Source organism: Heteronotia binoei, chromosome 10 (genome assembly GCF_032191835.1).
Source record: "Heteronotia binoei isolate CCM8104 ecotype False Entrance Well chromosome 10, APGP_CSIRO_Hbin_v1, whole genome shotgun sequence".
NCBI classification, from domain to species: domain Eukaryota; kingdom Metazoa; phylum Chordata; class Lepidosauria; order Squamata; family Gekkonidae; genus Heteronotia; species Heteronotia binoei.
In genome coordinates, this window is record NC_083232.1 from 70,265,040 (window position 1) to 70,286,974 (window position 21,935).

At 42.5% G+C, this 21,935-nt stretch overlaps 1 protein-coding gene across 1 annotated transcript; it reads left to right on the forward strand.

Annotated features, from left to right (window-relative positions):
- The first annotated feature begins 1,835 nt into the window (after window positions 1–1,835).
- On the forward strand, window positions 1,836–21,715 carry LOC132578655 (collagen alpha-6(VI) chain-like). Its single transcript, XM_060248869.1, has 6 exons — window positions 1,836–2,325; window positions 5,954–6,044; window positions 7,588–8,259; window positions 9,151–9,244; window positions 14,007–14,215; window positions 21,397–21,715. The coding sequence occupies exons 1-6, from the start codon at window positions 1,882–1,884 to the stop codon at window positions 21,567–21,569; spliced, it is 1,683 nt and encodes a 560-aa protein (XP_060104852.1). The 5' UTR covers window positions 1,836–1,881; the 3' UTR covers window positions 21,570–21,715.
- The last annotated feature ends 220 nt before the right edge of the window (window positions 21,716–21,935 follow it).

Below are 21,935 nucleotides of genomic sequence, written 5' to 3' on the forward strand. Positions count from 1 at the left end.
AAAGGTAATGGCATTTGGTAGCACAAGGAGGATAGGTGTCTGGACAGTCAGTAGGAGAAGGACCTTGAGGCAGATTTGCTTGGACAAGGGAAAAGCTTTGGAGAACTGCAAGCAAACAGGGCCATGTAGGCTATAAGGAGAACTTTGAAACAGCAGGCCAAGCGTTGGAAGGAAAGCAGTGTCCCATCCCATACACTTCAGGACTGGAATACCTCATACATATATGCAGTCATAGCAGCTACAGCTTGCAGTAAATCAAGAAAGTTCTAGCCTGTCTTCCCCTTCCCTGTGAGAAACAGTGTGCTATATTATGCTCTGCATCCTGTGTTGAAATTCCAAGGTGCTTGCAGGCTCAAAAAGTTTGGGGACCCCCTGATCTAGGTTGAAAAATAGTGTTGTAACCAGTGTTCCCTCTAAACTGAGTTAGCTTGAGCTAACTCACAGATTTTTAGCCTCCAGCTCACACATTTTTGTCTTAGCTCAGGAGAATTGACGCCAGAGCACAATAACTTATGCAGTAGCTCACAATTTTAATGCCAGTAGCTCATGAAGTAGAATTTTTGCTCACAAGACTCTGCAGCTTAGAGGGAAGACTGGGTAACAACTAATTATCAGCTGCAGTTGGAAAATTGATGTAAAATTTTTAATGGAAGCACTATTAAGTTGTCAGACTCTCAATCATTTTAGCTTTTTTCCATTTTACTCATAGCCTTGTGAACTTGTTAACCTTGCCAGAAGAAATTGCCGTAAGTACTTGGCTAGTAAGGTGATCTCACCCTCTTCCCTTCCTCGCAAACAAGATTTTCCCTCTGTTAATTCTTTCTTTCTGAGCAGCCCCTATATCTGTTTTTTTCTTTTTCCTTTTTCTATGACTGTCCCACCCTTTTACATTATTTTACATTTTGATGTTGGCCCTGCCCAGGGACTTGAGGGAAGAGACAAAATCACCTGCTTCTATTCTGCTACTGTAATGGCACATGAGAGGCTTTTATTTAACTTGGAGGGGAAAAGGTCAGGTGGCTTCAGGGGCAGAATGTGAATATATGATAAAAACTGAGGTAACTTTGTAATCACACTAATTCAAGATAATTTGTTGACAACAAGTGGGTTCTGCTTTTCCATAAGATCTTTGAAACTTTGAGGAGAGAGGCTTTCTTTTAAGTGTCTGCCTAAACACTGAAATATAATTTCATGAGTTTCACTGACTCTTAAGGTTTTGAAGGTTGGGACACACAATCAAGTCCCCAGAACCTTTCTCTATACACTGACCAAGGGATCACTTCTCTCTTAAGATATATATCTATTTTCACTGGGTAGGGATCACTTCCCTAGACTAAAAGCTCTGTCCCCTTTTTCATCTTGAATGGGGATCTTCTGTGATGCTTTCACTCCTCTTCAGCCTCCTTCCTAGTCTTCAGTCAGTACTAAACTGATCTTTTTCAACTGTCAGTTCCCAGCTGTCATTTCTTAACTGACACTCTCCACAGAATTCCCTTTGAACATCCTGTTACTCAGAGGTTCTCAGACTCTGTGAGACATTAACCCTTGATAGTCTTATCATAGGCTGTTTCTACACTTGACAGAAGCTCCTCTCTGGGTGCTCATGTAAAAGTGTTCCTCTACATTGCATACTGCCACCACTTCTGTCTTGCTTTGCATTTTCTTAAGTCATTTACACTCATTTTCTTGAATTTAAAACAATTTTTTTATTTCCCATCTAGCTTGCTGTTTAGGTAAGCAGATTTTATAAAAAATTCTATTATGTTACACAAAAAAAAGATCATAAGATATAAATGCTGGAAATTCCCTGACATAAGTATTTTGTTCCAAGGCAGGAACCAATGTCCGGTATATCCAACTGAAGTGGTGTTTGCCATTGATATGTCTCAAAATGTTACCCAAGGATCCTTTCAAAGGATGAAAGACATTGTGAGGTCTTTGCTGGCAAGTATGACCATTAGCAGAAGCAATTGCCCAACTGGAGCTCGTGTGTCAGTCTTGTCATTCAACACTCATACAAAGCACCTCATCCGGTTCTCTGAATACCAGCGGGATGACCGTCTAATGGAGGCTGTTGCAAGAATACCACTGGAGAGGTCCTCAGGCAGAAGGAACATTGGGGAGGCCATGAAATTCGTTGCCAGGAATATTTTTAAGCGACATCGTCGTGGTGTCCTCATGAGAAAAGTTGCAGTATTTCTCACTGCTGGTCCATCACAGGATGCCACCTCAATCAATACAGCCACGTTGGAATTCAGTGCACTAGATATCACACCTGTGGTCATTGCCCTCAGTGAAGTACCTAATGTCAGACAGGCGTTTTCGGTAAGTAGGCTACCCTAAAAAGAAATTCATCATGTAGACAGATAACAAAGGCTGATGTACTCTAAACCTGTGGCAATTTAAAGAACAGTTTATATGATCTTTGCTTATATGATTTGTCACAAATGATGGATGGATTGATAAACCTGTTTTTGGATGGTGCAGAAAGCTCCCTGCACATAAAAACTACACTGTCAGGGAGAAGACTAGGATAGAAGGTATCCCCTTGACATCCAGTTTACTATGTGAGTGGGTTTCATTTTTAAAATAATTTTGAAATAATCTGAAGTGGTACTGCCCAGAAACAAGTTTACTACACCATTTGCTATTAATGTAAATCAATCCTCCAAGGTATAATTTTCAAGAGAATCCTAGGTTTGATAGACAAGAAAGACTTTTCTGGCACCATAAAAACAAATTTACAGAGCAATTTAAGAACAGTTTCCTGAGAGTAAGCCCCATTAATTAGACTGTAGTTTGATTCTGAGTGGATCTGCTTAGGCTTGCACTATTGTAATGCCTCAAGTTTCTGTAGACTTTAGACCACAGTTAGATGCTAGTCTCATAAGGTGAAATTCTAAGAAGACTTTCCTGAGAGCAACCTTCACTGAACAGTTTTGCTTAGGTTTGCTCATATGGCTACCCTGCTGGAATGTCTACAGGGGTGTTGAACGCATTTGTTATGAGGGCTGGATGTGACATAAATGAGATAGGGTTGCCAATCCCCAGGTGGGGGCAGGGGATCCCCCGGTTTGGAGACCCTCCCCCCACTTCAGGGTCATCAGAAAGCGGGTGGAGGGGAGGGAAATGTCTGCTAGGAACTCTATTATCCCCTATGGAGATTTATTCCCATAGATAATCATGGAGAATTGATCCGCGGGTATCTGGGGCTCTGGGGGAGGGCTGTTTTTTGGGGTAGAGGCACCAAATTTTCAGTATAGCATCTAGTGCCTCTCCCCAAAATACCCCCCAAGGTTCAAAAAGATTGGACCAGAGGGTCCAATTCTATGAGCCCCAAAAGAAGGTGCCCCTATCCTTCATTATTTCCTATGGAAGGAAGGAATTGAAAAGGTGTGCCGTCCCTTTAAATGTGATGGCCAGAACTCCCTTTGGAGTTCAATTATGCTTGTCACAGCCTTGATCTTGGCTCCACCCCTAATGTCTCCTGGCTCCACCCCCAAAGTCCCCAGATATTTCTTGAATTGGATTTGGCAATCCTAAAATGAGACCTTGTCAGGCCAGGCTGGGCTGTGTTGAGCTAGGCCATGTGTGTACCTATTTAAGATTAGGTAGCAGAAATATAAACTTTTAAAGGACACAGACAAACAAAATTAAAGATTTTGTTTTTTTAAAAAAAACTTAAAACATTCTTAAAACATTAGCACTTGTTGGTCTTAAGGGTGCTTTCTTTGGCTTTTTCCCATGGGATCCAGGGAACTGGGCAAAGGAAGCTTTGGCTCTTGTCTTCCTTCCCCAGGAGACCAGGAGGGGGAGGAGCCTCAACCAATGGAGAAAATAGAGGTTTTGCTCTGTAGCTTCTGTGCGATTGAGCAAGCCTTGCAAATCAAGCTGAGAAATGTTTGCTCATTTAACTAACTCTGAACAAACATCCAATTAAAGAAGTGAACCAGTTTGGGGTAGGGATGAATTTCAAATTTACTGGTCAGTTCAGAAACTGAATCAGAATGTTATAATTTTGAATTAAATTCCAGTGGCAATATCTGAGGTGCAACATTTAGGGCACCTTTCTTAGGCAATATGTTTAATATGGCTATCAAATACAGCATTGGAGTCATTAACTTTGAATGTCAGATACAATGACCGAAAGTGTCACTAATTGAATAGCATATGGGTTAACTGTGGGGTCAGACAAGGGAACAGAAAAGGCGGATCAAAAAGAATTAGCTGTTAACATTTTTGTTTCAGATGTAATCTTAATGGCTGGTCTTTGAGGAATACATTGTAGCAACTCAGTGTGCCCTATAGAATTTTCCTGGAAAATGTTTAGACCAGCTCTCCAGGCTTGGATAAACAGCTGTTTTACATTTCTGAAGGAAAATCTCTATCCAGTCATCATCGCCCAATCAGTTGAACAGCAGCCATGTTTGGTCAAGGGGTTGTTAGAATGCATTTATTTTGTTCGTTTATGCTGATGTCAGATGTTGGAAGAATTAAGCCATTGCCAATTCGCCATTTGTTTTTACGCTAGAAAAATAATCACACTGAAGCAAAATCTGAACAGCTATGTGGAATGAATCAATCCAAAATAGTCCTGTGGTAATGAAAGTAACATTAATCTTCAGAGTAGAAATTCTACAATGAATAATGTCAAAGAAATATTAATCTCTCACTAAATGCTGTGTAAAATATATTTTGTTCTTTTTATTATTTTATTTACAATTATTATTTAATAAAAATTGAATAAAAGTTTTGCAAATTCATCTCCAATTCTGTTTTAAAAATCATATAGATGTTATTAAATCCATCTCGCCATGCTAGTTAGAATAACATTTCATGTATTAATGCATCTGCCTTTTTTACTTTGCAGCATACCACTCCTCTTTATTTGGAGTTAAGCTCCAAATGCAACATATAGTGTTTTTTTATCTGTGCTTATCTTCAACATCTTCAACATTAACAACAATATTTTATTTCTGTTATGACTGTGTACCCAAGAAATAGACTTTTCTAATGTCCCCTGTATATTGGAAGTTCAGGGAAATCTGTCTTCCTCTTTAATAAATTGGGTATTGGGAGCCGGAGCTGAAACTATTGTTTTGCTTCTCATTTTAGTGATCAACAGGGCAAATCCCTGTTTATAAGGTCAGTTACCTTGTGAGAAAAGAGCACTGGTTACTTCCAGTGCCTTTTATAATAAACAGTTTATCTACAAATGTACAAGATGAACTGATGGGAAGCGAACAGGCACAAGTCATTATTAATCATAAGGGTTTTTTTTACACCTCCCCATTGTCCTTAAATCTGGTTGTTGTTTTTTTTTCCTAGCCAGAAACTGCTTAACAGTGTTTCCCAACAATCTCCAGAACCAGATTCTGACTTTTTCTTTTCATCTGACCATCTTTAAATGGTAAAGGTTTCTTAGCCCTCACTTGGACAGATAAGCCATGACACATATTTTATGGATTTGGAATAACTGGAGGCTGTCAGAAGCACTGATCAGATCCTATTGTCTACCATCAAATGCCAGATTATGCAGATGTCTAAAAAAGACAAGCCAATATACACAATCAAGTAACTTCTTTATGGCGATGTGTTTATCCACAACCAAGCCAAAATTCTGCATGCACTTAATTCTAATATTGAAACCAAAGGGCTGGACTATGCTGTTGAGAAGAGGCAGTAGCATCCCCATGCACTGTAGAATTGATACAAGCTGAAGAACTGGAAGGGTGTGTTAATATAATACATTCAGAGATTCAAGTGTTATTAAGCAGAATTTAGAATGGGAATTCAAAGTACATCTGTAATGTTTCTATCCTGAAATGTAGCAAAGAGGTCACCATGAAGAACAGCGGCCTGTGCACTGGATTGTTTTGTTCCACCAGAAAAACTGAACACTTCACATTTTCATCCATTTCTTTGTGTCTAATCTAAACTTTCATTTAATTAGGTAGATGACACTGGTCGATTCCAGTTACTCATTTTGGATTCTGAGGAGGATGTGAATTTGGGGAGCATCTCAAATTGTGCACTCTGCTTTGGTAAACCCACTTCTTTTATTACTAGTGTTAAATCAGATACATATGTTTATGTTTCATACAGAAAAGAATGTTTTTGTTAATTTTCAAAATGAAGGGATTTCTCCATTCATCTGGAATTTATTATTGCGAGATCCGGCTAATATAGCTGAATTTGCCTAGTCAAAGAAGTATGATACTGAGTAAACTTACATTTATTCAAGTAAGTCCAGTTCACATTCAAGTTGCAGTCAAAAGAAGAGAAAGAAGCCTAATCTAAAGAGTAATTTCCCTATCACAAATGGCCAGCTAATCTAGCACTATGTGTGTGGGAGTATGAGGGCACCTTATCTGCAGGAGAAACCTGAAGAGACATGTGTCTCCATGAAGGGCCATGTGAGAGGACAAAGTGAGACATCCCATTCAAGGAAATAACACTTATACACACTTAGAGTGATGTAGTGCCCCCTGATGTCCAGCTATGCTGAGTCGCTCACGTCAACATTTATGACATGCAAGATCTATCAATGAATATCCCTACTGAGGAGTGCCTCTAAAATATGCATGTGCCTTTTCACAGGGCACCACAGGAACTTTCCTCCCCGGACACAGGAAGTGCCAGGAGATCACTGTGGACAGAGGCATGACCACTAGCAGAGGGCATTCATTTTATAAATGAATGAAAAATCAAATGAATGATTGCCATTCATTTCCTCAATCAAAACAAAAGGAGAAATCTTATAATGAATGAGGAATTATTGGAAAAAATCATTTATTCTTCATTTATTCATTTTTATTAATTTCCCATTAGCACTGCAAAGTAATGTGAAGGCAGAAACAGTATTTAGAGTTTTCATAAAGGTTATGGGACGGGAGAAAGTGTGAGAGCAGTGCTGTTGGCAAACTGGGAAGCTGAGGAATTTCTTCAGAGTTCTCTCTCCAGCTTAACTGTTCCGTGCTTTAATGTCTCTACCCTTTTATGAAATTAAGATCCTTGCTAGACTCACCCTTCCAAGATTCCAGAACTTTTTTGGGCTTTTTTGGGCTTGTCATCAATTCTCTGGATGCAGAGGGCTGATGGATGCAGCCCACAGGTTGCATGTTTGACACCCTTGGTCTATGCAGATCTGAATTCTGATCCAGGTAAATTATGCATTTTGGTTATTATTTATTGAGTGATACTGAGGGGGTGGTTAGTGAGGCTGTGGCAAAATTTCTGGCTGACATCCTTAAATTTAATTCTGACCATGTTTGAATGCATCTGTAAGCTCGGTTTTATTTTGATTTTATCTCCAATGTTTAAATTTTTATATTCTCTGTATTTTTATCTGATTCTATTATGCCATTAAAGGTTTGGTATGGTATGGTAGAATCATTAATGTCCTGCCCATTAACCTGGACATTTTAACAAATATGTACTATAAAATATTTTGTGTGTGTGTGTGTGAGAGAGAGGTTCAAATAATTTTTAGAAATATTTTTATAGATGAGCGATGCATAAAAAAATGTAAATTCATCCCTTTAGTCATTGTTTAGAATTAATTATGCCTAATGCTTCCCCCCCTAGATAAATGTAAACCAGACCCAGAATGTGAGGTGGCTGCTCCCCTTCCCATTATAATAGATATGGACATAACTTACATCATAGATGGCTCTCGTAATGTCGGAAGTGAGGAGTTTGAGGTAATGAAGGAATTTGTGAGCAACATGGTGGATTACATTGCTATTTCCCCCCAACCAATACTCCTGGATGGAGGTGCAAGGGTGGCTTTGGTACAACAGGCTCCACGGAACTTCACAGTCAATGCAAGGATGAGCCCAGTGTATGAAGAGTTTGATTTGGTCCAATACAGCACTAATGACTTGATGAAAAGGCATGTTCTGGAATCTGTTCGCCAACTAGAAGGCCCATCAGCTATTGGTCATGCTGTAGAGTGGACAATTAATAATGTGTTTTTGGAAGCCCCGAGTCCAAGAAAACACAGGGTCATATTTACATTGGTTGGGAGCAAGACGAGTTCCTGGGACAGAGAAAAACTTGGGAAAATGGCACTGGAAGCCAAATGCCAAGGGTTCACAATGTTCACATTAGCACTTGGAAGTGGAGTTGACGATACAGAGATAATGGAACTCTCCAGTGACCCAGTAGAGCAACATCTCTTGCAGTTGGGCAGGGTTGGTCAACTTGAACTGCCGTATGCTCTACAATTTAGCCGAACCTTCTTAAATCTTTTAAAACGTAAGTGACATATAATTCTGTTTGCTTTCTCTTATGGAACTAATAACTCCATTTTCCCTCTGTTAAGGGTTATTTGTGTCCCCTTCCATGTGCCCACTTTCTCATTAACAAAATTCTAAACTGATGTATATGCACTTAAGTACACCAATTTATTATAAAATTTGTTTTTCTTGGTGCAGAGTTTGATTCAGAAAATATGCAACATACGCATTAGATTGTTTTCACATATCCCCAAATGTGCCTCCTCCTCCTTCATCATCATCATCATGATGTGGAAATTTCAAGTCAATGTGAGGTTGGGGATTGCAAATTAAATATATTTTCTTGAATGTAACTCCTGTTGATTTCCAATAGGATTTATCTCTAAGTATGCTCAAGGCTGCCTGCTTATACTTTTTCTTGTGGTATATAAAACTGACTTCCACCAAGTCTCCTCAAAAAGCCTACAAAGTTTGCATCCTGTGTTTTTGACTTCTGCTTCAAAATTCCACCTGGGCATAATGGCAGAAGCAACAGTTTGTGAACCAACAAGACCTCAGCACAAGCGTCAGTATGTTATACTGAGGTTAGGCAAGATTCAGTCCTGGAATTTCAACCTGCATAGCCCCATTCATTCCAATCACAGATTTCAGTTCAATGCTTAAACCATCATAAATCTGACCTCCACACACACACCGGCCCAATCTTATTTAGCAGGTTTATGGGCTGGTTATATTTCCAAGAGTGTTAATGCTGGATTTTTGTTTTGTTTCCATTTCTATATAGCATGAGAACCTTTGAATAAAGCAGTTTCTTTATTGTTATATATAAACAATTAGTTGATGCATCTTGATAGTCAATATTTTTAAATCTTTTGGTGTTGCTTGTCATCCCCTTTTCTTATTCCCACAGGACAAATGAATCCTTATCCTCCTCCAGACCTCCAGGAAGAATGTGAAAGCCTGGATCGAGGCGATACTCAGCAGCTAATAGCTAGGACAGACAGGTAAAGGAGCTGTTTCTTTCCTGCTTCTTAAAGAACACAAACTGTGGGTTTTTTTTAGCAGATGTTAGAAGAATGCTGAGGCTGGGCAATAGGTTGGATCAGTGAATCTAGGCTGGACCCCTAACCTTGTTTAGCATGTGGCAACATTTCTTGACATTTTGCAAAGGGGCAGTGAGCATCAATGACTGCCAAAGGGGCATGGCAAATTACAAAATGTTAGGAGATCCCAAGCCAACTCCAATGGATGGAGGCAGATGTTCTGTGAATGGGCACTCTCTGCAGATACAAAGGTGCTGCTTTCTGGACACTTCTGAAGTACCTGAACCAAAGAGTTGACTCAGCTCTTTTCCATGGGGGGAAAGAGAAGCTGTTTAGTTTCAGCTTCCAACTAAAGGAGAAGGTTTGCTCCCTCAGTTCCGCTTGGGTGTCTAGCACAAATATTCTTGGGCAAAATTATATGGATTATTTCCTCCTAGTGTATACCAGGGCTCTGAATTTCAATAGGGCTTTGTTATGGGAACAGGGAGATTCCCAGAAATAAAAGATAGATAGAATCAGGGGTCGTTTTGTAGAAAAATAGGTGGTGGAGCTCATTAGCATATGCTGTCGCCCCCCACCCCAGCCAAAAGCAATCCGATGTAAGAAGGGAGAGCCCTGGGTGATCAAGGTCTGTTTGGGCTGGCTAGAGATCCAGCCAGCCCAAGCAGGCCTCACTTGCCTGGGGTTCTCCTAGGCTCCCCCCCCCCACAGTCAAAAGGCCAGCAAGCCAACCACCACCAAAAATCGCATAAGAAGTGGAGAAAGGGCGGTGCAGGCTTCTCCAGGGGTTAATGAGGGCTGCTGGGGGTGTGGCAAAGCTCCTGGTGGCTGGCTGGCTGCCCACTCTCCTAATCCAGGGATTGTTATGCAGCTGCACCTACTATTCAATGGACAAAGTAGGTGGGGAAAAGAAGGGGAACCCTCAGAAAGGTTCAGGAGCTGCGCTTCTGTGAGCTCCTGCTGAATCTGAGGTCTGGATAGAATCAAAATGCAAACCTTTATTTGGAAAAATAGCAAATGTACAGAGAAAGAGATTTGCATGGAAACACACATAGTTAACCCATGTCAGTCAGGCTTCCGGCCGGGCCATGGGACAGAGACGGTGTTGGTCGCCTTGGTAGATGACCTCCAACGGCAACTGGATCGAGGCGGCGTTGCGGTGCTGATGTTGTTAGGTCTGTCGGCTGCATTTGATACAGTCAACCATCGGCTACTGACGCGCCGCCTCACCGACATTGGGGTTGAGGGGTCGGCCTTGCAATGGCTTTCCTCCTTCCTCCTGGGTCGGGGACAGAGGGTGGCTATTGGGGGGGAACGGTCCCGGAGGCGCACACTGGATTGTGGGGTGCCTCAGGGAGCAGTGCTCTCCCCGATGTTGTTCAACATCTATATGCGCCCCCTTGCCCAGATTGCCCGGCGGTTTGGGCTGGGTTGCCATCAATATGCAGATGACATCCAGCTCTATCTACTAATGGACGGCTGGCCCGACCCTGCACCAGGGAATCTCAACCGAGCCTTACAGGCTGTTGCGACATGGCTCAGGCTGAGTGGGCTGAAGCTGAACCCAGCGAAGACAGAGGTTCTTTGCGTGGGTCGCGGCGCTCTGGGAAGGGAAATAGCTTTCCTGGCCTTCGATGGTGCGCTATTGAAAGCGGCGCACCAGGTAAAGAGCCTGGGTGTTTTACTGGAGCCTTCACTATCGATGGAGGCCCAGATAGCAGCCACTGCCAAGTCAGCATTCTTTCATCTGAAGCGGGCAAGGCAGTTGGCCCCTTTCCTTGAGCGCCGGGACCTCGCAACAGTGATCCGCGCAATGGTCACCTCAAGACTAGACTACTGTAACGCCCTCTACTTGGGGCTATCTCTGTGCCGGACTCGGAGACTGCAGCTAGTGCAGAACGCGGCGCCAGGCTGTTGTTGGGACTCCCAAAACGGGAACATATACGGCTGGGGCTCCGAGAACTGCACTGGCTGCCGATTATATACTGGGTCCAGTACAAAGTGTTGGTCATTACCTTTAAAGCCTTATATGGCCGAGGACCTGCCTACCTGAGGGACCATCTTTCCCCATATGAACCCCAGAGAGCACTGAGGTCAGTTGGGAAAAATCTAATGACCATCCCTGGGCCGAAGGAGATTAAATACCAGAACACTAGAGCACGGGCATTCTCAATCGCGGCCCCTACCCTGTGGAACCGACTCCCCGAGGAGGTGCGGGCCCTGCGGAACCTCGATCAGTTCCGCAGGGCCTGCAAGACCGTCCTTTTTAAACTTGCACACTTGGACTGCTAGGAAGATCGGTAACTAAGATCCGCCAAGGTGGTTTGAAGATCTGTACCGCCGAATAACTGTACTTATTAGATTGGTTTTAATGTTATTAAGTTTATTGTTAATGTTTTATATTGTTAAATTTAAAGGCTTTTATCTATTATTGTATGTTCCTATAAAATGTTGTTAGCCGCCCTGAGCCTGCCGTGGTGGGGAGGGCGGGATAGAAGTAAAATTATTTATTATTATTATTATTATTATTATTATTATTATTATTATTATTATTATTATTATTATTATTAATACCTAAATCCTAAACCTTATAGTCACAAATAGGGAACCAACAAGGAGCAAACAAAGCTGTCCTGAAGTGGGGTAAGGTCTGGTGGGAAGGAGAAGATCTAAACACAGCAGCAATGTGTGCTGGGCAATCTCAAATGGAGACAGAATGAAAAAGAAAGCAAGGCAGAGATTGAGGCTGGCTCTAACTCTCCTAGAGTACTGTGCAGAATCATATGAGCAATAGATGGATGCTCTGGAAAAAACTCTTCAAAGCATTATGGCAAGGCTTTCTTTGTTGAAAAAGCCCAGCAGGACCTCATTTGCATATTAGGCCACACCCCCTGGCACCAAGCCAGCTGAAACTGTGTTCCTGTGCGTTCCTGCTAAAAAAAAGCCCTGACTATGGGGCTGTATTTATACAGAGAACATGATAAAACAGAACATGATGTTCGTAGACTGGATTGGAACCAAAATGTTTGGATTTTATTGGACAATTTAGATTTTAACTGCTAGGCAGGAAAATTAAACGTAGCAAAGTCACACATACACACACAGAGGTTAATCAACTGAAATAAACTTGAGTTTTTCTGCACATGTTATTTCATCGCTTGTGTGCCCACATTTTTTTCTTTTCTGCATGTGTTTTGCTCCCTTATGTGGTTGCTTTGATGTATCATTGCTGTAATCACACGTTTATCCCCCAGTAAAAGTGCAGAGAAAAATTGGAGATCTAGTGATGAAATATTGAAACAATCACTAGAGGGAGCAAAACACATGTAGGAAAGGACACCCCCCCACACCCCATGAGGGCACAAGCAACAAAAATAAGAAGTACGGAAAAGCCCATCATCTCCTGATGATCCTGAAGGGAGACAAAAAAACAGAAGTATGCTGATAGCTGTATCCAGGGAAATGATGGATTTAAGAATGCTGACTGTATCTTTTTGTACATTGGATTTAGTCATTGAAATGTCGCAGGAATTTTAGGTTGGGAAGTGGCCAATTTAATTACCTTTAAATAAACCCATTTAGGCTGCTTCCCTTTCATAATGCTGGAAGTGCCTGCTTGGAATTTTACTGGAACTCATCTTATTTTTAGCCAATATCACAGACCTCAAGGAAGCCCAAAGTAGAAAATGAGCACAGAGCTGAATTTGGGGGCTCCTTTAGTGAGGTCTTTCTGACGTCATATCAGTGATTTACAATCTTTTCACTGATAGGAAGTGACTTGAAGTTCTCTTGGTGGAGAGGGGGAGTTTCTATTTCATTGAAAACTGTTTGGTTTTTATTCCCAACATTCAATAATGATGTGCATGCCAGAAAAGAGATTGGCAGGTGGCACGGTGCCTCTGTTAGAAATCACTAGTCTAGGGCAGGGGTGGCCAACGGTAGCTCTCCAGATGTTTTTTTGCCGACAACTCCCCTCAGCCCCAGCCAGCATGGCCAATGGCAGGGGCTGATGGGAGTTGTAGGCAAAAAAACATCTGGAGAACTTGTTAGAGAATTTTGCACGCAGCAGAAGAGCTGAAGGAGAGGGACAGGCAAAACACAGGAATTAATAGACAAGAGAAACAGCTGTATTCAATGGTAGATATATTTACCAGAATAGTATCCAATATTCAGAGTCGTTGCCAGGCCAAGGTCATACACAGTAATCAGTACACACTTCAGTAGATAACAGTATACAGCAGTAAGTATACGCAGCACAGTAGATAACAGTATACAGCAGTAAGTGTACACAGCACGATCCAAGCACAGTAGCCTAGGATCCAACACCAGCAGTGTTCGCTGCCACCCAGACAGTGAGGCTCACAGTACCCACAATCCTTACAGGCAGATTGAGCAGGCTCACTGAGCTTCCCTAAGTACACGTACCAATCATGCAACCTTACCAGAAGGTTGCATCAGCTTTGTGAGTCAGCACAAAGCCTAATTACAGGTGAGGTCATCCCACCTTACCTCAGTAACAGGTAACAGCTGGATCATGATGCAGCATGACTCAGCATGACATTGCAGAAACAACATTACTATTACTAAGATGGAGTCAGTCAGCCATTTTAGGACTGAGTTCCAACAGAATTACCATTGGCCACCCCTTGTCTAGGGTATCATTATCAGTATATTCTGTAATGGAACCATCTCCTCCTACCTGTTCCATTTTCTCCCTTTTTAGAATTCACTTCCCTGAATTGGATTACAGTGACATTTTGGAAATAACAGACACACCCAGTCATAATATGCAACAAAACATTATGGGAACCACCAAAGAACCTATCGAGTACACAGAAGAGGCTGAGTATGATTATGGGCATAATGAATATGTAACAGAGCACAATGTTCACACCAGCAAGGGAACTTGGAATGAGGAACGTACTGAGCAAGGTATGTGGGGTGGGGTGGGGGGTTAGTATCCATTACCCTTATATTTACTTACTTATTCACAACTCCTCTCTGCCCTGCCCGAACTCTGGAGTAGATTGCAGCATTCAGGCTGTCTCCTTGCCAGAATTTTCTAGAGTGGAATTCATGAGGCTACCACATTTTTATCACAGAGAAAACATAATTTGATTTTTTTTAAAATTCCCCATATTTGACATTCATCAAAACAATGATTTTTTAAATATGTGGTGAGGTTCTTGTGTCCCCTCTCTGTCACTGAGTGTGTGTATCTATACATTCCCTGAAAAATGAAGCTGGGGGCGGAGAGAGAAGGCATGAATTATATATATATATATATGTGTGTGTGTGTGTAGAGATGTAAATTTGCATGCCCTGGATCATACATATAAATGGTGGCATGTATATTTAGATCTCTACACAAGGTTGCTATTCCATTGTGTGTAGAGGATTGCCTGTTTGGTGATTCAACCAACTAGCCCTAAAATACTGATGGCTTATTGGAATGGAGTCTAAACATTACCTTTGCCAGCTCAATTTAATTGACTAATGATTTATCTTGTTTACAAAAGATCTAGTCCTCTCCCACTCTGAGTAAACTGAATGTTGTTTTGGGTTTCTTGTAATTAATTACAACTTTTTCCTGATGCACTGGAGAGGAACAAATTCCTCCAGTTGTTCTTTTAGTTTTGGAGGTTACACCCATTTGGATTGAAGAGACTGAAGCTATAACTGGTAAATCTGAAAAGCCACTATTACACTTTTACATACAATTTTGGGCACTCCTAAATGTGTCTCTGGACTTGTCTTTTGGGTAGAGTTAAGTAAAATCTCTTTGGCAGCAATGGCATGAATCAGAGCCTTAAAATATCATGTTAAGATTCTTAAATCTGAATGGGGACACAGCTTATTACCTCTTACTCATAATGAGTCATGTGTATTATTGTGTGATAAATTAATAGACTTAAAATTGTTCATTTCAAACTTGCCAACAGACACAATTGAGTCTACCTACCAACAAGGTGTACAAATTAATAAGGGGTCGCATTACAGAATTGGATTACAATAGTACATATCTACATGCTCAGCTAGTCTGCTCTCCCATTGCACTTGGTCTGTCCTTTAATCAAAAAACCCTTCATATTTTTATGCTGAAGGTTCCAAAGCTCCAACGAGTCTTTATGTTGGCATTGCCACACGTGGACTCTTCACCTTCTGTGGTGTTGAATGGGAGATATTCACAGACACCTTACTCAGTTAGAATCTGCCTATGTTCCACAAGCAGGAATGAGTCTATAACTCATATTTTATTTATTTATTTGTTTGTTTATTTTAATTTCTAGTCTGCCCCTATCCCACAAGCGGGCTCAGGGTGGATCATAGCAGACTTAAATAATAATAGGCACTACAATTAGAAGTAAATAACAATTAAAACAAAACAATTAGAACAATAAAATTAGTCCATTTCAGGTGGAAGACAACTAATCAGGCCATAGTGCAAACAGAACTGGAACCAATATTGTTCCAATAGGCCCGATAGACAATGGAATGCTGCAGCAGGGAGGCCAGACTCAATGTACTATGGGTGTCTGCTGCCTCACTTGAAGGCCTGGCGGAACAGCTCCATTTTACAGGCCCTATGAAAAGGTAGTAAATTAGGTAGGGCCCTAGTCTCCAAGAGAAGCATGTTCCACTAGGCTGGAAGTCAAGGCAAGACGGATGTTCTTCAGGCCGGGGACAATAAGCAGATGATGAGTCATTGAACGTAAAGTCCTTTGGGGCAGATATGGGGGTATTTGATTGCCCTGTGAGAGCAGAAGCAAGGAATAAATTCCTCCTTCCCCCTTTTTCATCTACTTCTGATGTTTGTGTGATTGTTGAATCTAAAATTACCTGGTTTCTTTTGAACGTTGAGTCTGATGTTATTTAGGCTTCCCAACCCCCCCCCCGCCCTGCCGGGGGGCCCCTGGATTAGCAGCCTTTTCCCCTGATCTCCAAAAACGTGGAAGCGGGAGGGGTGGGGGGGGGGGAAACGGCGCGGACTCCCTTCGCGAGGTGCATGCTGGGACTCGTAGTCCTTGTGTCCTCTCCGGCTGCTACAGGCGTCTCCTCGGGTAGTCTGGCCGGCGGAGGGGGGGGGGAGCTCCGCCCCCAGAGGACCATGTGCGTTTCTACCTCTGGAGGCTTCAGTCACTGATTGAAAGGCTTCCTCTTGGGATGGGGTGTCTGTGTTACTTTGAAGAAGTTGGCAGCAACTCGTGAGTAGAGAGGCCAGTCCCCCTTCAGTGTTGCCAGAAATGGGGTGGGGGGAGTCTGCTGAGTACTTCATTATTCTCTATGTGGAGATCGATTCTCACAGGGTATAATGGGGAATTGATCTGGAGGTTTTGGGGGCTCTGGGGGGTGCTATTTTTTGAGGTAGAGGCACCAAATTTTCAGTATAGTATCTAGTGACTCTCCCCAAAGTATCCTCCAAGTTTCAAAACGATTGGACCATGGGGTCCAATTCTATGAGCCCCCCAAAAAGGTGCCCCTATCCTTCATTATTTCCTAGGGAAGGAAGACATTTAAAAAGGTGTGCGGTCCCTTTAAATGTGATGGCCAGAACTCCCTTGGAGTTCAATTATGCTTGTCACACCCTTGTTCCTGGCTCCGCCCTGATGTCTCCTGGCTCCACCCCCAAAGTCCTCAGATATTTCTTGAATTGGACTTGGCAACCCTAATGTTATTTCAAGTGACAAGGTTTTTTGCAACTTTGTTCTAATAATATAAAATGGTTGCTCTGTTTCAGCCTATGTGGCTTTTCAGCAGAAGGAAGGAAAGGAAAGATAGCCATCCTGGTCTGCAGAAGATTAGTTAGATTAGAGTTCTTCTAGACCAACAAGATTTTCTTGATATAAGCTTCAAGAGCCAAAGTTCCCTTCATCGGATACCAAGAAGAATAGAGATCTCCGAGTCTTTATATCCCACTGTAAAGGGCTATAAAGGAAGAACTCAGGATGCATAGGTGCATTGGATATTGTATCAGCTTGAATGGAGCAGAGGGGAAATACTTGAGGGCAGCAAATTAGCGTCTGTAGTGAGATAAGAATCCTATCCTATCATAGGAGTTTTATTCAACACTACCGCAAATTTAATTTTTTTGTTGGGAAAATAGAATAAAAGGGCCTCGGGTGGGCGGAGGGGCGAATAGGTCTATAAATGTTTCTGTTCTTTTCCCAAGCCTTCATGTCTCTGGCTGTGAGCAGGGAATATATCTCAAATATGACTTAATACATTTTTCTCTGTGGAATAGTATTTAGTCTCATTCTGTCAGAAAGAACTGAGCAGTTTATCATGTGTCTTGCTACAAGCAGATGTTTTAGTCAAATACCCTCTCTGCATATTGTGGTCAGGGAGACAATTATGCAAGTCATTTTAGAGTAGTTGACCATTCTGTGTCAAAAATGAAGGCTGCAGCTAACTACTCATTTAAACCAAAATTCTTGTGAATCATTGTGATTCACTGGGGGACAGTTAGTAGAAGATCCAGTCCTTCTACTGAAGTGATTTCCATGTTAGACCAAAATTTACTGTCTGCTGCGGTTGTTTCTTTTAAAAATCCTCTGCCGACATTCTCTGGCAGTGTTTTAAAGATGAAATATTTTATTGTTTTCTGTGGCTTAAAAATGGATTTAAAGGCTGACAAGCCTCACAGCATTGACTAAAATTTAAAGTGGTGGTGGCCAAATTGTGGCTTGGGAGCCACGTGCAGCTCTTTCATACATATTGTGGGGCTCACGAAGGTTGAGGAGGAATTTAATGCAGGCTTGCTCTCAAATAAGCATCCATAGGATTGAGACCTCAGTCAGCCTATGAGTGCTGACCAATAGGTAGGCAACTGTTTCTACCATGTGTGAAGCAGAGAAGGTAGAGGAAATAAGCAGGCTTGCAAGCTCTTCTCCTCCACCACAGAGGCCTAGAGTGGGGAAAGAGAGTTTGAGAGCTGAGGGAGCCACTGGAAGGAGGGATGGAATTAAAGAGGGCAGCACAGGGTTCTCCCTCATCCAGTCATGCTGCACCATTCCCCTCTAGTCTTAAATGAGATCCTCCTTTCTGAGGTCCCTTTCTGAACAGCATGGGGAAAAATGAAAACAAATACAACTCATTCACACTGCTTCCTTTTTCAGAATCTATTAGAACATATAAAATCTCTGTAAGAAGTCACTGTCATTCTTCAAGCAATGGTGGCTTTAGCACTGTTTTAGAATGAATGTCCTGGAGCTCATAGATAAAACAAGGATTGGAGTAAAGCACAGCTTTAGAGAGCAGTCTTAAGCAGGTCTACTCAATAGGGCTTGCTTCTGGGCAAATGTTTTTAGGATTGCATTGTCAGTCTTCTGCAATGCAAGCTATGACAAAGGCAAAGCAGGAACCAAGGTATCGTGGTACTATACTCCTTCCCCCCCCCTTTTATTTGTCAGCTTCTTTGACCAATAATCTTAAACCCATCCTGGTACTGTACTGTGGTTTGCCAGGTGTTAAGCAATGCTTGTGTTTTTTAGTCAGAGGAAGAAGCAAAAAGTTTATCAAGTTTCTGTTTGTCTGGGATCCATGATTTGTGGCTTGTATTTGATCCTGTTGTATCACAATGAGGATTTGTCCAGGGCTTTTTTTTTTTGTAGAAAAAGCCCAGCAGGAGCTCCCTCGTTCCTTCCCCAGCTCACCCAATGCAGCAGGTACACTGGGGAAGGCTGAAGCCATTGGAGAGACATTTAAAGATGTCTCCCTACGCCTTTCCCAGCATGCCAGCTGGAGCTCTGGCCAGACCATGTGGGCTCCTGTGTTCTCCTGCCCAAAAACAGCCCTGGAATTGTCAGCTCTGGGCTGGAAAAATTCCTGTAATTTTGGGGGTGGAAGTAAGGGCAAGTACAAGGCTTAAGGCTTTCTTTCTTAAATTCCCCTCCACTCACACACCTTAACTTAAGCAAAGTAACTATTTATTATAAGAGTAAACACAGTTTTGTACACAGGGTATGATGCCCCACCCCAAAAGTATTTTCCCTTCCCAAAACAGAGATCCAGCAGTCAGTGTCTCAGCAGTGCTGCCTTCTTGATGAAGCTGGCCCAGTCGCAGTCCCTCAGAAGCAGCAGGCCTCCAGTGGGAAGGAAAGTCTTCAGGGCCTCTGTCCTCACCATCCAACAAAAATCAGCTTCAGTTCATAGGCAGGTGGCCTGGGGGCTAACCTCCAGAAAAACAGTCGGTTCCAAAAAACAGAGGTCCCACACCAGACAAAAATCTCTTCAGCTGAGGCCTCAGCACTTCAGTCCTTGGAGAGCCCAAACGACTAGGCCTCTGCTCCTCCTACTACCCAGTTGTCTTTTGTTCTAGTCACTCCTACATACACTCCTCGCAATATGGAAATGAAGTGCTTTCCCTTCTCTCCCCAACAGCATATATCCCCAAAGCTCTGCATTTTGTTTGTTTGTTGTTGTTGTTGTCTCCCTCCAGCCATAATTTGGCCGCCCTGGCAAAACTATATTATAGGAACACAATGTTGCATGTCTAAACTGAAACACCGGGTTAAGGTTAATATTCTTACAGGCCGTATTTCTCTGCTGGATCTCCTAATAGTGGGTGAGGCTGTTACTTCCTCATTGACTGGACTTTGGGTCAGTGCAGAGGAGGGGCCTTCATGAGATGTCTCACTGCCGAATATAGGTCTGCTCTGCGTATCTATCTACATACTGGAGAGCCAGTTTGGTGTAGTGGTTAAGTGTGCGGACTCTTATCTGGGAGAACCGGGTTTGATTCCCCACTCCTCCACTTGCACCTGCTGGAATGGCCTTGGGTCAGCCATAGCTCTGGCAGAGGTTGTCCTTGAAAGGGCAGCTGCTGGGAGAGCCCTCTCCAGCCCCACCCACCTCACAGGGTGTCTGTTGTGGGGGAGGAAGGTAAAGGAGATTGTGAGCCGCTCTGAGACTCTTCAGAGTGGAGGGCGGGATATAAATCCAATATCTTCTTCTTCTTCTTCTACATTCTCTTCTTCAACATTTACCATGACTGGAGGGTGATTTGTATCATTTACATTTTCAGTGGGTGTTGAATTCTGCAGTACTGCTTGCGGCAAAAAGGGCTCAGCTTCTGCATTTAGACGGCAGGGCACACTGCTCCCTTGGGTTGCATCACATGGGGGCATCCTCTCCAGCTGATCTACTTGCTTAGGCCACATCTCATCCCCAAGGCAGGTCCCTGTAACCCATCATCCTCCGATTCAGAAGTATCACCGTTCTCTCCAAACTGTAAATGCTGAGCAGGCAGGTTTCCCTGTCTTCTCAGTTTCCTGCTAGTGTTCACTGTCCTTTCAACCTGAAGCTGGACTCTAGATAGTTCTGCTTCAGGTATACCTTGCAGCTGTCCAACTGGAAGCAAGTGATTTCTGTGAAGGGTTTTCACAGGCCCATTGCTATCTTCAGGCTTGACCCTATAGACTGGCAAAGTTCCCAGCTTATCAACTACAACATATGGCAGTGCCTTTCATCTATCAGCCAATTTGTGCTTTCCAGGGAGACCTAGGTTTCTGATCAGTACTTGGTCCCCTTGTAGAAGTTCATGTGCCCGCGCTCGGGCATCATAGCGATGTTTTCCGGGCAGCTGCTGTGGCTAGCTGATAGGCCTCCTGCAATTGTTGCTTCATCCTTTCCACATATTGAAGATGAGTCTGAGTATCATCTCCGTCCCCAGACACACCAAAACACAGATCTATTGGGAGTCTAGGCTCTCTCCCAAACATCAGGAAGTTTGGTGTAAATCCTGTGGAATCATTGCGGGTGGCATTGTAGGAATGCACCAGGAAGGCTATAGTCGCTATTTTCTCCAGGGGAACTGATTTCTGTAGTTTGCAAATCAGTTGTAATTCAGAGAGATCTCCAGACCCCACCTGGAGGCTGGTAACCCTTCCCACAAGTTGTATAGATCTGATCTAGAAAATGCTATGTCAGCTTTTCTAATCTCTGTGGATATCAAACTCCTATATCCTGACTGCAGAAAAAGAGAATATGTCTAAATTATGATCTATGTCTATGCCCTGCTTCACCATTTTTGAAAACAGACAAAAAACAAAGGCATGTGTTTCATAGGCTTCTCTTCATTAAGTATGGACCCATTTTATTATTATTTTTTCTAGATGCTTGCTTGGTGAATATGGACATGGGTGAATGTGAAGATTACAGTCTGAAGTGGTCATATCACCAAGAACGAGACATGTGCTTCCAGTTCTGGTATGGCGGCTGTGGAGGAAATAAAAACAGATTTGAAACTCAGGAAGAATGTGAAATTTTATGCCGGAAGTCAGGCTAGTGTGAAGTGTGTTAGTCATTAATAACAGTCAATTGTGGACTCTCAAGTGGGGAAAAAATAAAGCAAGCCAAAATACCGCTTTCCAAATTGAAGTAAAGCAGATTTGCATGTTTGTGAAACTTTAGGGAAATTTAGATTTGTATCAGTTTTAGGGATTTTTTTTTTTTTGCATTGAAGCTTTTTTATTGTGTCTGCAATGGAGGACAATGTTTAGTACAAGACTGGAGAAAGATCCAGGCAGAAAAAACAAGACCAAGGACTTGCATGTGGTCTATTCTTTTCACTCTACAACTATGAAGGCACAGTTGATGTATACATTTGATACAACTGGTGGGGGGTTCTGTTGCGGTCCTTTAGGTCAAGTTG

Coding starts and splice junctions, on each gene's coding strand:
- LOC132578655 (XM_060248869.1), top strand. CDS start 1,882: ATGTCTCAAAATGTTACCCAAGGATCCTTTCAAAGGATGAAAGACATT. Junction 2,326..5,953: donor ATGTCAGACAGGCGTTTTCG/GTAAGTAGGCTA, acceptor TCATTTAATTAG/GTAGATGACACTGGTCGATT. Junction 8,260..9,150: donor CTTCTTAAATCTTTTAAAAC/GTAAGTGACATA, acceptor TTATTCCCACAG/GACAAATGAATCCTTATCCT.